Source organism: Dermacentor variabilis, chromosome 7 (assembly GCF_050947875.1).
Source record: "Dermacentor variabilis isolate Ectoservices chromosome 7, ASM5094787v1, whole genome shotgun sequence".
In the NCBI taxonomy this organism is placed as follows: domain Eukaryota; kingdom Metazoa; phylum Arthropoda; class Arachnida; order Ixodida; family Ixodidae; genus Dermacentor; species Dermacentor variabilis.
This window is the reverse complement of record NC_134574.1, coordinates 85,616,875-85,632,395: the sequence shown is the minus strand read 5'-3', so window position 1 is coordinate 85,632,395 and position 15,521 is coordinate 85,616,875. Positions and strand designations below refer to the sequence as shown.

General features: G+C 47.8%; 1 protein-coding gene across 1 annotated transcript in view; it reads right to left on the bottom strand.

The window, feature by feature from the left end:
- Positions 1-6,585: 6,585 nt before the first annotated feature.
- LOC142586897 (uncharacterized) overlaps positions 6,586-15,521 on the bottom strand; it is a 32,447-nt gene continuing 23,511 nt past the window's right edge. Inside the window, exon 4 of the mRNA XM_075697777.1 lies at positions 6,586-6,945. Coding sequence (XP_075553892.1) covers positions 6,652-6,945 — 294 coding nt within the window. The 3' untranslated portion in view covers positions 6,586-6,651. The remainder of the gene's footprint in view (positions 6,946-15,521) is intronic.

Sequence of the window (15,521 nt, the reverse complement as noted above, 5' to 3'; positions counted from 1 at the left end):
GGCGTGCGACACAAGCTCTGTATATGCAGCATGGTCAACTGTTAATAACTGGAGCTCCAAATTAGTATTCCAGCACTGGTTACACCTTAATTCTGGTATATGAAAGTCTGGAAAATACTTATTTCATTATTAGATTGTCCGTTGAATAGAATTAAGTTCTTCTCCCCTCGAAGCTGAAGAACTAGTGAAGGTATGTGATACTGCACACGCCTGCACGTATTACACAGACGGCTGTTGAAACGGCGTTAAGTATCGTCCCCGCGTATCTGATATATGATCTGCGTGCATCCAGTGGCTTATCAACCCTATCTTCGCCCATACTTCCGCGCTTTCCGAAATACGTTCTGCTCTTCTGGCTCCCTCTGTTCGCGTACGTTACTTTATGGTGTAGATCGGTGCTCTCAACCTGGACGAACCTTTTACCAATGACGCGGTGCCGTTATGAAAATTGTGACGTTTGCGCGCTGCGTGTGCGATCCTCGCTCTACTATTTTAACCCGTATACTCATGTATTCTATGTTCGCACTTAAAAACGGTGATAGGGAAAGTAATTGCTGTCGTGACGAATACAAGTCCCCGTGTCCAAACATTGGCTTCTTGTTCTACCACTGTAGATCATCGAAAGGAAAGAGGTTGCTCACACCTGTATGGTAAAGTCCTTCTTTACGTCATTGAAAGAGGAGCCGCACCCAACGACGTCCATGCGGACGCTTGCTACGCTGCCGCCGCCTTTGCAAGAGCAGCTGCAGCATAAGCTTCTGCGCAAGAAGCAAAAGCTTCATTTTCGTGCGGTAGATTGCGGGCGGAAAACGCTGAAGCTGGCGAAGCAAGTGGATACGCAAAATCTCGACACCAACGTCATGCAACGCAGATTGTAAACTGCAGCCGTGGGTGAGCAGATTCTATGGCCTGTCCGGATATATCCGTGGCGATGTTGATAATCGACCTACTTTTGCTTACAGTAGCGATGTGTAGATAAAAACGGCGTACATTTCTCAATATAAAAACTGTGTAGTAGCTCTAACACTGTTAAAATAAATAGAAAAGGTTAGTCAAAACGACAATATAGATAAATTTTCCCAAACCCGCGCATGAACTCAGAGTATGGGAGGGCTATATGTGTAGCATGCTTTTACGCTCATTAAACAGTGGAAATAGGCACTCGTGCTGTCTCCTTTCTCGTGTGTGCTGTTGTGACACAAAACTCGTTCATTATGCCAAACGCAAAAATTTCCGCCGACGCTGGTCTGGCAGCCCTGTGCTGCACGAAATGAACCGCGCAGGTCTGTACGTATCGTGGGGCTGGCCGCCCTTCATCACCCGCGTACGCGCTCGGTGATTGATCTCGCCACGCGTACGCGTATCCCGTGCTCCGTGTGGTTGGGCCTTAACGCGTTTGCGTGGTTGGCGCCTAGGATTTTTACAGCGAAGCTGTATATGCTCAGGGGAAACGTTCACGGTCCCACCACAGAAACCGTCCGGTGGTAGGTGTGGTGCGCCATTGGCTACGCCGGTAGTAACATCATTTCTCGCTCGCTGCAGAAGGCGCGCGCAGTAGTCTCTCAGGGACTTCGCAATGGGACGGCCACGCATCGTTCGTTCTCCCGATGAGTAGCTGGCCTGGGAGCAACAGTACCAAGAGAAGGAGAGGGAGACATCTCTTCGGCGTCGCGTCAACACCCCGGCAGAAGATCGGGCTCGTGATGCAAAGCGCAAGCGGCAATGTCGATCCGATCCGGCGGCTCGTGCGGCCGAGGAGTTCGCGAAGCCTAGCTAAAGCGGCAACCTTACGCCACTGACGCCGCGACCGAGCGAGATTGCCAGCGGCGACGTCGGGCCCAGGATCTGGCTGTTCGGGCCGTCAGGTAGAGCAGCGACAACGTCGACGTAACCATTAACACCAGGGCCGCGCATTTCAGCTTCGCTGGTTTGTCATCCATACGGGGTGCATGGGCGGTGTTGTTTTTTTCTATTTACCGCATAGGGAAATATGTTTTCCTTTAGGGACACGCAGGATGGTGAGACTTTTTGTTTGTCAGTATTCAATCGTGGAATGGTGTCACGCTGCAGGCAGTTTGTCTTTTGCAATACTTTTTAAGGCGTTTATGGTCTTCTCAAGCTACAAGTGGTTGTACATTTACACCAATATTTGGTTATAACACTTCACCTAAAATAAGTCTTATACGTCCGCATCAATTTTGCACCGTTGATTTCGTGAAGGAGCACTAAGTGGCATAAAGGTTTTGATGCAAAATGTTTATAACAGTCTATGTTGAGCATGCTTTTGGGCCCAGGGTGAACAAGGCCTGCAATAAAAACGCGCCTGTACTTAAGTTTGCCGATGCCATCTGATATGCAAGGACTTCATCAATGTGACTTCGAACGTAATGCAATGTGGCACAACATAGCTCCATGTTTTTGAAAAAAAGTGCAGTTTTCGTCACTGCTCGTTATAACATTTGAGCATATTTCAATCGGCTTCAACCTCATCTCACTGACGAGATTCAACATAGCTCCAAGAATATTTAAATGGGCTTTCAGTTTGACACACAACACATTTCAGCAATATTTCAATGGATTTTCATCGTTTACATGTGACACATCTTCAACAATGTTTCAATGATTCAGTATGACAATCAATATTGTTGCAGTACACATATTACTCCTCAAATTTAAATGCCTGAATAATATTTCGACGGAATGTCGCGGGCCAATTACAAACATTTGTCAACAATTGATCAAAGATCTTTCAACATTACCTGAAAGTATTTTCAGTCATTTGTTGACCCTGACAACTGACCTTTCAATAACTTTTCAATAAATATTTGTGAAGGAAAATGAACATGCATTGTTATGATGCCGCCTTCGTCATTTTGTCACCTTCATACCATGGTCATCATTGCTTCCTTGTCATGTTGTATCGCGAAAGCACTTATTGGACACTCCAGACGCATTTCTGCCGCTGGTGACGGCATTCCTGTGAGGTTCCGTATAAATTCCAAGGGATATAAAAGTGTCGCCAGGCGCAGTATGCTGTATGTGCGAGTGAAAGCAGGCGAGGGTGAGCCGGCAGTTGCAGGTCAATCTCACGTACGCAACGCCAGAAAGCGAGGAGGAGGCGCGCCACGTTCCCTCGCGCAGAAGTCTTCGGGCGGGATGTACTGAGGGGGGCCACGTTCTTCATCAACATCAGTGTGGTTGGTGCCAGAAAAAGTTCCTGGGTCGCGGGGTTGTGCTAGAATGACGGTGGGCGTGAGTGCCGAAGGGGCCGAAGCATCCTCGCCTTGTGCTGGCATTGTAGATGCAGCCAAGGAGCGCCTGCTGCGTAAATCCGTCTTAATAATAATCCCGCAACCTCCACCAAAAATGTTACCGGATTAAAAACAGTCAAACGTGCATTTAAAGAATATTTACAATAACGATAGCAGCTGACAAGATGGTCGACAGCGCGCGAAGACCAGAACATCGTCTTCTTCCGACGATGATTAAAACATCTTCTTCGACAGCGTGTCACAATATCATAACGCCGTTTCAATTTGGTTTTATTAAAAAACGTTCCACGGAATCCACGTTATTTCTTTAAAAAGAAATCAGATGGTTTCGAGCGTCAACTTTACATGCTTGGAATATTTTAGACTATTCGAAGGCCTTTGATCGGATTAATCATACCACACTTTTAAAAAAGCTAGAGCATTACGGATTTCGTGGGGCATTTTACACACTTATCCAAAGCTACTTGAGTGATCTCCAGTAGCAGATACAATTTAATAACTATAAATCAAGCTTTCAATCCCTAAACAACGGAATACCGCAGGGAAGCATCCTAGGGCCTCTACTTTTTAATGTATATAATGATGACGCAGTGACAATAGATGAAAATACCCAACTTATATTTCATGCTGACGATAATAACTTACTTTTTTAAGGTTCAGATTTATTGGAAATTCAATCCAGAGCAAACAACGTACTCGCCAAACTGCACACCTGGACTGTGAACAACTCGCTAACCGTAAATAGGTCAAAAACAAAAGCGATCTTATTTAGAGCTAAAAACAAGAAAGTCAACTTTGATTTGGCGCTTTCTCTTGGTACATGAAAAATTTGAGGTGGTTCCTGCTGTGAAATGTCTTGGAGTACTCTTTAATGAAAACATTTCATGGGTGTTTGTTCCAGCCTTTCTCGCTCGGTTGGTATATTATCCCGCACACGTTGTCTTTTACCTGAGAAAGTAAAACTGTTGTTGTATAATTCACTTTTCCTTTCAAAACTACGCTATTGCTACCTTGTCTCAGGAACCACCACAATTTCCAACATTCTGAGGCTTTCTAGATTACAGAAAAAGTCTGCCCGTTCGATTGTCAATGCTCCATATACCGCACACAGAAGGCTCATCTGTAAAAACCTAAACGTAATACTTGTTGTCGACTTGTACGATTCTTTACTAATGACACGCTACAAACAAGGCATTAAAACACACAATCTGTGCTTGAAAGAACTCGCTAATTTGACTGAAAGAATGCATGTTTATGACACGCGCGAAATCACTTTTTGGTTTACACCACGAGCCCGTAGTATGGCCAACAAATCATCGCATATGCATTGCCCAATCTTTTAAACAACCAGCATTGTTTTCTGTAATGCTGCTGCTGTTAAGTTTTGATTTTGCGCTGAAATGTTTCTCCAAGTTTTCATAAATTTTGATGTCGTGCGTAAAAGTAAAGTATTTCCGTTTTAATGTTAACTTCAACACTATTAGTTCCATTTTTCAAACGTATAGTTTTGGCATTATAAGCTTGTCGCATACGAACATTTGGTGTTGCCCCTGTGAAAGTGCAACTATAGGGTGCAGACCCCGTCAAGCTTCTTGCTTTTAGTCTGCGCCCCCAGCATTTCTGTACATGCTGTAATGTACCGTAATGCTGAAATAAAATGAATGAATGAATGAATGAATGAATGAATGAATGAATGAATGAATGAATGAATGAATGAATGAATACTGCATGGCAACGATGAAACGAAGACGAGATAATGACAGTGATGACACGAAGCTAATGGACACGACGACAATTAAATCACTTGAAAACGGTGACGCTGGAAGATGTGATGACGAGGGCATGACGACCATAAGAGTACAATGCTCGAGTGACGATGATGGCTTGAGGAGAATGACAAGGTGACCACGGCATGAGATCAAGTGTTGCCATGTTATAGAGACGGCGACAGGGAGAGGCGAAGAGAATGATGGAGTTAGAATGACGACAACAGGTTGACTACACGCCGCTGTGGCTTGGCGGCTACGGTGCTGCGCTGCTAAGCACGAGGTCGCGGGATCAAATCGCGGTGCCGCATTTGGATGAGAACCAAGTGCGGAAATGCCGGCATCGTGTGCATTTCGGGTCTTTAAGGATCTCCTGGTGGCCAAAATTAGTCCGGAGTTCCACATTACGGCGTGCCTCATAATAAATTCGTATTTTTGGCATGCAAAATTCATTATTCATTCACAATAGGTCGTCAATTGTGAAATAATTACAGTGGTATGGCGATGTTGGATTCACAGTTGCATGGCAACGACAAGGGTCGAGGTCTACATGATGGTAATGCACGGACGAAGGTAAAAACATGATGGTGGTGTTGCAAGAACGGCATGATGATAATAAGATGGAAGCGTTGGAATCACTAGGACAAAATGACGACTATGGAACGACCACAATGGCATAAGGGCAAATCTTTAATGACGACTTAATGACGACAATGGCATTACGACGAGAGACTGATGTGGTGGAACGACGATGACGGTATAAAAATGGTGACTCGTAGATGACGGACTGACCAGGACAATATGGCAACTCAGTGATGGTGACAGAGTGACAACTATGAAAGAATGATGATGACATGAGAACGAAGGAATGATCACAATGTCACAGGATGACAACAGCGGTGTGTTGGTTTTATAGTGCATGTCCGTGCTTACGTGGGTTACCCGCTGTCGTCGGGTGCCTCCATTTGCACCATATCCGGTAATTGTTAGCACTAGGCCCGTTAATGGGCAAACTTCTACGACTGTAGGAAGCGGCCAGCAGAGATGATAATTGTACGAAATCGATGTTGGGACGGGTACGTTACGCTCAATTTGACCCATGCATTCATCAAGATCTATTCTTGCAAGACAGCAGTCGTCAGGAAAACGTAAGTGAAAGAAACAGGCAAAGGACGCTTTCCTTCAATATAAGCCGCATTCAAATTTTTTAGCACAACCAGAAATCTCATTAGTCAAATATAGAAATACAGAGGAATGGTTTAGCATTAATCTTCAATACCTATTCTTGGGCATTCATACACACTTGACAGTATCAACTAATGGTGTGCCTAAATATTATTTATTCTCGGAAAGAGTACGAGGAGGGGGGGCTGCCACCTTTTTATCGCAGTGATAATCGGCACACACGCGAATCTGTGGGCAGGCGAACAGGCATCCTTTTAGTCACGATAACTTTAACTTTACCCAACCATTGAGTAACGCGGAATACTAAACTCAGAGTAGCACATGGTCCTAGAAGAGAATAACTGCTGTCAACGCTTCAGCTATGTTGTTCATTTTTATTTGCAGACTTATATGAAGCATGCTTAACACCAGACAGGGTTCTCAGCCTGTCATTCACCGTGTCTGTGTTTACACTCCAGGACGCAAAGTGCCAAGCATTCCGGCTGGCACCGGCTGCGGCTAGTTCCCGGCAAACAGTGTGGTATGCGGCAATGGTCAGTGCAGGACTGCACGCATCTATGTGGATCACGGGTATGGCTCTGTTCGAAAACCGCACGCTTCCGGCGCCTCGCCAAGTACGGACCGCCGTCTAGGATGCACGGGTTGGGATAGGAGTTGCAGACACAAGATCCCCTGCAGCAGGTTCCTTTCAATTGGAAACAGTCTGGTGCCAAGGGTGACACCTGCGTGGATTTGAAAAAGCATAGGTCAATGGTGAGCTGAGCAATTTTATCATGATCGTTGCAGATTACTTCCCGCATGAACGAATCACATTCGATAAATGGAATTCTTGTTCGGTGTGAGGCTAAAGTAATATAACGGATACCCCGTTTTGTTCTGAGAAAATCAAATGGGGCGACAGGTAGCGCGGCGTCAATAAATGAGCTTACCGTTTGTCGCACGTGCATGAGGCGGTGATGCCAGTACCAGGCTGCGCGCGCAAAGGGTGACGCAGGGTTAAATAAAGATGGTAGGTCCAGGTGCTAGTGTCGCAGCAGTATTCACAGCCCCCCAAAACAAGTTGTGAAAATGTGCCGGAGGGTACACGCGCATCTACCTCCATAAGTGTGTTGTAAGATAAATCTTTCTAACAGACATGAAACCTCTATAGGCTGCACTGTTTCAACGATGCTTCTTGCGACTACTTCATCGGCAAATGTATTGGACAATAGATCTGCGAGTTCATGTCAATACCTTCCCAATCGGAGACACGTAGCGGGTGTCCATGTATCGGTTCAGCGATGTGTCGTGATGAACGTAGCCCCAAGATTTACCAAGCTAAAGCCGGTCACTGCAGAGGTCCATATTGCATTACATTGATGTCAGTAAGCATGACCAGTGCAGAATTACGCTATTTGTGTCACTGATCCCGATCGCCAATGGTTTCTTATCAACGCAGAAGGTTGGGCTAGTTGGTGTTGATGCATTTGCTGAGACGTGGTTACCAGCGCTGAGAAGACTAACGGGAAAAAAAGGTGGGAGAGGGCAGAGCGCTCCTTCCTGTGCCACATTTTGTTACGTTAGCCTTGTTAACGCTAGTAAGTATGTCGCAGCACATGTTTCTTATCAACTCCCCAACGCCCCTACACAGGCGTTAGTTATCCTTTAATAGCTGATGAAGCACAAATAGGTTGTGGCGGCCTCAAGGTCGTGCAGCAGTTGCCAGACGCCCTTATCCCTTGTGACTCGATAAAGTATTATCGCGGTGTGTGCGGGAAAGGGAAGTGGTGCGAGGGTGTGCAACCGAGCCGTAGAGGCTGAACGAACACAAAATTAAAGTTAATTGTTGCTTGTTCTTCAGGGACGCATCACTCGCTTCTTTCTGCTGATTTCCAGCCGCGCTCGCGTCCCGCACTAAATTAGTGACCCGGACGAGCATCAAGCGCTGTGGACACACCTCAAGGAACCGAAATTCCGACACTCTCAGGCGTCGACGTCAAACTGCCTCCGCTTTGAACTGCGGACCCTACATTATGGTTCATTCAGGTAGAATCACAATTCGCGGCACGACGCATCACAGCAGATTCCGCGAAATACCATTAGGTGGTGAGCAGTCTGCCCCCATCAACCGCTAGCGAAATTCGAGACCTGCTGCTTTCCCCACCAGCAGACAACGTTTACGAGGCGTTGAAGGCAACACTCATTCGCAGGATCACGCCCCTCGAAAGCCAAAGGCTACAACAGCTTCTCCACGAAGCGAACCTCGGCGACAGGTAGCCAAGGCAGCTGCTGCGTCATAAGCAGCAATGATTGGGCAGCAAAGTGGATGGTCTTGACAGCCTGCTGCTCTGAGAAATATTTCTACAGAAAATCCCCCCGAACATCAGAATGGTCATGAATGCCTCAAATGAGAACGACCTATCGAAGCTGGCCGAGTTAGCTGACAAGCTTGGCGGTAGCTCCCACATCTGTCGCGGCCGTTGTAAGGGAACTGTCTCCACATGAGCAGCTTCAAGGGATGAAGAACGAAATCTCCCGTCTCGTGGATTCTGTGGGCACCCTCCATACTGCGTCACGGTCAACCAGTCAGAGTGCTCCGCAGTCGTCTATGAAACGCCAAAAACTATGTTGGTACCATCGCAAGTTCGGCAATGCTGCACGCAAATCCGTACCACCCTGCGAGCTCTCGGTAAACGCCCCGGGAAGGCGCTGAGGGCGACCAGCGTTTCTGCCATGCAAGAACGTCACTCATCAGTCTTTTTCCTAACCGACCGCAACAACGGTTTCCAGTTCCTCGTCGACATAGGCGCTGAAGTGAGCGTACTTCCAGCATCGCCTGCAGACCGAAAGGACCCGAACACATCGCCTTTGCAAGCAGTCACCAACACGGACATCGCCACGTATGGAAACTGCTCCTTAACCGTAAGTCTTGGCCTGCAGAGAACGCTACGATGGATTTTCATAGTAGCCGACGTGAAATTCGCCATTCTCGGGGCGAATTTTCTGTGCTGCTTCGGACTGGTATTCGACATGCGTAACCGGAGATTACAGGACCCTGTGTGACAAAGCGATGTAAAAGGCAAGCCTTCAAGACATACGCCGCTCAGCCCTAGGCTGATCAAGCCAGCAGGCCCTGTTCGTTTCACCTATACTGAGCGAATTTTCTGACCTGACACACCAGCGCCAATTGAGATCCCCAGTAAAACACGACGTTTTCACCACATTACTACTACTGGACCACCGGTTCACGCTCGACCACGTCAACTGTCGTCTGAGAAACTGGTGGTGGCACGACAGGAATTCGACCATATGCTGGAGTTGGGTATCATCCAACCTTCTTCCAGTCATTGGGCGTCTCCCCTTGACATGGTTCCTAAGCGATCATCGGGTGACTGGTGTCCTTGCGGGGACTATCGAGCGGTGAAGAGTGTCACAACGCCCGACAGGTACCCTTTGCCACATATTCACGACATACTGGCAGGTATGCTTGGGGCCGAACGTTTTTCAAAGATTGATCTCGTGTGGGCATACCGCCACAATACCTGTGTCACCGGAAGACGTCCCCAAGACTGCTATCACTACAACCTTTGGTCTATTCAAATTCCTGTGCATGCCAAGTGGCCTTCGGAACGCAGGTCAAACGTTCCAGAGGTTTATCGACGGTGTTCTGCCGGGCCTGAATTTATATCACGCCTACGTGGACGACTTGCTTATCGCGATCACCACCCCAGAGGAACACGAAGAGCACCTGCGGATTGTTTTTGGGCGCCTATCTTAGCACGGCGTTGTCGTCAATGCAACCAAGAGTGAACTCGGCGTGTCTGACTTATCATTTTTGGGCCACATCATTTTAAGCTCGGGAGTACGGCCACACCCATCTAAAGTGCAGGCCATACAAGATGTTCCACTGCCAACCACGAAGCGCCAACTACGTGAATTTCAGCGATTGCTAAACCTCTACCGCCGCTTCGTGCCTAAATGCGCCCATATCATACAACCATATCATACAACCATGAACCAGGCAACGTAATGATCTTCGAATAACCTGCCTTGGTGCGAAAAAGCGAAAAGGGCTTTCAACCAAAGCAAGGAGGCCCTGGAAGTTGCGGCTCTCCTGGAAAACCCACGGCCAGGCACTCCCCAGTATTTAATGCTCGATGCCTCAGACATAGCCATCGGCACCGTGTTGCAACAGCTGAGTGACGGCACCATAGCAGCCAACTGCATTCTTCTCAAGGAAGCTGACACCTACTGAGGGCCGCTACAGCACCTTCTGACGCGAACTGCTGGCCGTCTACTCGCGTATACGCAACTTCCGTCATTTCTTGGAAGGCATCAAGTTCTTCATTTTAACCGACCATAAGCCGCTGATCTATGCTCTACGCTCTATGCGTACGGACGGTGGCACGCACACTGACCGTGAACTTCGGCAACTGGCATACATCTCCCAATTCAGGACAGACATCCGCCACGTAAAAGGAAGCGACAACGTCGTTGCCGATGCCCTGTTGCGGAGCGCTACAAACGTCGTCAACGCTCCAGATGGAGTTACCTTCGACGAACTGGCGACAGCCCAGAGAGAAGACGAAGAGCGCTAAAAAATCCTCGTAACAACAAAAAACGACTCTCAAGCTACAGTGGAGGCAGATTCCGGGATCAGGCGACCAGATTTGCTGCGACACCTCCATGGGCAACCCATGCCTCTTCGTGCATGCCAATCTACGTCGCCACATTATTCCTTTCTGTTCACAAGCTATCGGATCCTGGAATCAAAGCTATGCAAAACGTTGCTCACAGCAAGGTTCATCTGGCCAGGTATCAACCGATACATGCGTTACTGGGCCAGAGGATGCATGCCGTGTGAGCGTGCCAGAATTCATCGACATATTGTGACCCCGTTGGCAACGTTCGCTTCTCCAGACACGCGTTTCGACCACGTACACCTCGACATTGTCGGACCTCTGCCGCCTTCCCAAGAGAATGCCTATTTACTGACGTGCATTGAGATTCATGCGCTGGGTGGAGGCCGTAGCTATAGCGGATATCACAGCTGACACGGTTGCCCGCGCCTTCTTGCACCACTGGGCTGCTCGTTTCGGTACACCATCTATAATAACAACAAACCATGGAAGGCAGTTCAAATCATCACTTTTCGCCAGCATTACGCGCTTATATGGTGCTTCTCGCATAACGCCTACCACCCGATTAGCAACGGCATGGTGGAGCGATTCCACCGCCAACTCGTGTCTGCGCTCGCCGCAACAGAAGAGCGCAGCTGGATGGATGCAATACCTCTCATCCTCTTTGGAATCCGTACAGCTGTCAAGACAGACATCGGCGGCAGCGCCGGCGAACTGGTCTACGGAACGACATTGCGCATTCCAGGAGAAGTGTTCACGGGCAGCCCGCAAGACGGTTGTACAGCCACCGCAGCCTACGCACTTAGGCTTCGAGACATAATGGATAAGCTTCGCACAACGCCACTGCGACGGGCAGCGCCACGCGCGGTGTACGTACCATCAGAACTCGCTTCGTGCACACACGTGTTTATGCGCCACGACGCCGTTCAGCGGCCACTCCAACCACCGCATAACGGGTCATTCCGAGTGCTGCGTCGAGGTGAGAAGCAGTTCACTATCGACGTGCGCGATCGTCACGAAGTGGTATCACTCGATCGGCTGAAGCCAGCGCACACTGAAGAAGCAGACACCGTTTCACATGCGCCGTCATCTCTGACACTACTCTCCAAGGCTCTACGTGTCCACACACGCCAAGTCACAAGGACACGCAGTGGACGAGTACCCAGGGCGCCGCGTCGTATGGGCTTGTGAACAATTTAAATCGTCCTATGAACGTTCGCTAACTCACTAGGAGGGGAAGTGATGTGGCGGCCTCACGGTCCCACAGCAGCAGCCAGACACCCTTTCCCCTTTTGACTCGATAAACTATTATCGCGGGGTGTGCGGGAAATGGAAGTGGTCCGAGGGTGTGCAAGCGAGCCGGCTGAACAAAAAAAAATTGTTAGTTGTTGCTTGTTCTTCAGAGACGCATCACTGGCTTCGCTCCGCTGATTTCCAGCCGCGCTAGCATCCCGCACTACAGTTTATTTTTATCGTCCTCTTTTCTAATTAACGCACTATTTTGTGTCTTTAGCGTTCGCGTAACAAATGTGTTTAGTCGCGTTTTTTCTTTCTTTTTTCAAAGTAGGCTGTTTCCGTTGCCCTGCTTTTTGATCCCGAAAGTGTAGGAAGAAACTCATGTTCAGACGTTATAGCATGTGCAGGAGACTTCGTACTAATTTTTTAAGTCATCAGCATGCAATAAGGTTTCATTACTCATTACCTACCACAAATTGTAAACATAATGAGACCCTAGGGTTTTACCAGCGAAAACAACTGTCATGTGAAGAGGCACGCGAGGGTGTAAAACTCCGCAATAATTCTGTCCACGTAGAGTTCTTTAAGGTGCACCTAAGTCTATCTAAATGTGATCTCTCCATTCTTCTTCTTTTTTTTTGCATTTCGTCCCCATCGAAGTGCGGTCAAGGCGGCATCGATCGAGCCCCCTACCGTATCGATAGCAGAGCAATGCCAAAGCCCAAAAGTAACCGCGGCACGTATCGCGAAAGTTTTACACCCGCAGCAAAAAAAAAGCATTAAAAAAAGAAAACGTGTTGTGAGCTCTTGTTCACCAGTGACAATTTGTTTCTGTCTACTGCTGTTTTTATCATTAGCTCCGCGTTATTGCTGCTACGAAATACGAAAACACCAACAAATCAGTTTTCTGAGAAGGCCACTTATTCGTTTATTCTATTCACCGTTTATTCTAACTTGAAAACTGGATAACCCTTGTGATTGGTTTCACTGCCTGGTTTATTGCTTAATAGTATACAAAATTTCTGATACCCGTATCTTTGTTTTTCTGTACTTGAAACGAACATCTTCAAATCACTGTACTCCATGACGCGAGCATCGAAAAAAGCAACAAATTCCATTAAGAGTAGGTTAACACTGTACGTGGTTTTATGTAGCTAGCTTTCAAAAGCCATGCGCAAGGCGGAAGCTGTAGTCCGTGCAGCTGTTATTGACGTCCACAAATATATGGGAGCTTCAGCTAATGAAAGCGGAAAGCGCGCTAGCCAGACTGAAACAACCATCAAAATTGTCTTCTATGCAGAGTATCGTTTCAGCAACCTGTCGGCTCAATTCGCCCCCATACCTGTCATTACCCCAGATGAGACATACCTTCAGTGTTCACAAGTGGTGAAAATACTGCATGTCCAATGCAAGTTGCACAGTACGCGAAAAAGATAAAATCACCCCGATTGCGGTACTTCCTAATGCGAAATTTGAGCGCGTTTCTATACGTATTTCCGTGTCGAGATATATTGGCTGGCGCGGACTGTCTGTCTTGCGCGGCACGTTCCGAACCGCGCCAAGTGTGGCGCGTCTGCCTCGCCAACCGCGAGATAGGGAGAGGCAGCGCGTGCGTAACGCGTGGGTGTGATTCACAGCAGCAGCCGCAGAGAGACCTCCGCTCATGCAGCGCTTTGTATCCATCGAGACGAAGCGCGCTATTCTGGCGCCATATCGTAGCCATCGTCGCCGGACAACCTGTCTTGCATAGCATTACGCTTTTCTTTTTCGGATTTCGTACCACCAACGACGAGAGCGGCCCTTCGTTGCGGGGAAGTCGTGCCACCATGAAGTGTCAGCTGCGGCAGCACCCGGGGGAGCGTCACATCCAGTTTGCATCGTAGCCGTTAGCCATCGCACTTTGCACGAGCATCGATTCCCGTCACACACACTGGTACCGCGCACTGACGTTAGAAGCTGACGGAGAGGACCAGTGCAGCCCTCGCCACGTCATGGCACCCTTCCCCCCTACCCCTTGGAAGCGCAGACGAGATCGCCCACGTGGCTGCGATTGCCTAGGCCACTGGCAACTCTGCACATGCGCACGCCGTCTCTCCTCCACTCCTCCTCTTTCTGCCTCATGATTCCGCTGCACCCTCCTCGTGCGCTATCACCTTTCTTTCATCTTTCGCTGCGCTTCACGTTCGCTTTCATTCTGCGTAGTGCTCGTTCGCTCGGTTATGCCAGCGCGGTCCACGCCAGCGCCAGCGCGGTCCACTCGATCCACGGCCCTGTTGATGTCAATGACTGAAAGGTGAATTGCTATATAGGATCCATATCACATTGTTTACTCCAAGCACTCCCCCTTCAATTTAGATGCCCTTTCTTTTCAACGTCTGGCACCACGTACACTGACATTTGCACATCCTAAGAAACTTTTCTTAGTTTTTTTAACCGCATCAGCTATTAGCTTCGAAATCCCCGCCTGCCGTCGCTGCAGTGCGTCAACTACTCTTCGCGTACTAACCAAAAGGTGCCACTCCGCCATTGTGACCCCTAAGCGGCCCCCTCTTATTATGTTCCCCATTCTCTCTAATCACCGTTTCCGCCCTGCGCATACTCAACCCCCCCCAACAACGACAACTGGACACTGTTTCTCGTCCTCGCATTTGGAATTTCCACTCGGCCACATTACCCTATCTGGCAGAAGGCACAACAGTTCAGCTTGATGGCACTTGGCGCCGGCACGGAATAGCGTAAGGCGATACCGACAGCGGTAACGCCTTATAGACTTAAGTAGCACATCGCACCACGCTTTAGGGGAAATATTCTCATTTTCGATTATATTTTGATTACACCTTTAGTTTCCAATTATTCCTGCATATTCTCAGCATGTAGATGCATCATGTCATACAATTTTGATATTTATAGAACGTTTATATTTCACTTAACAAGCAGTCGTTTTTGTATGGAAGTGACTACAGCTCCGAAGTTTAATTCAATCACAATCCGAAATACGTCAAGCCCGTTGCAGCGAGTTAAAAAGACCTTGTCCTGAACAGCGCATTTGTACGTTCAAGAACATTTGGATTTGGATATGTTTCTCCTGTTTGCAAAAGAAAGGAAGCAGAAGCTAAAGGCCTCGTGGCCTGACAATGGCTTCTGCTCCTACAATGATTCGGCATGCGGGCCGTACGCAGCATACAAATCCTGCAGATATACCGAAATCAATTGGAGTCTATGGATACAAAATAATATTTTCTTAAAAAAAGTTAACGAAAAATAATGAACATGGCTTCAAGAAATACACTTAAGGTAAATTTTCAGGTATTTTGTTTCAATCTATAACAGGAAAACAAATGAAAGAAAAGACTGGCAATTTATATCACGGTTCTGCTCAGACGAACTCTATATTGTTCACATTGAGAAAGGTTTCATATGATTTAGTTGACCCTTCCATAATT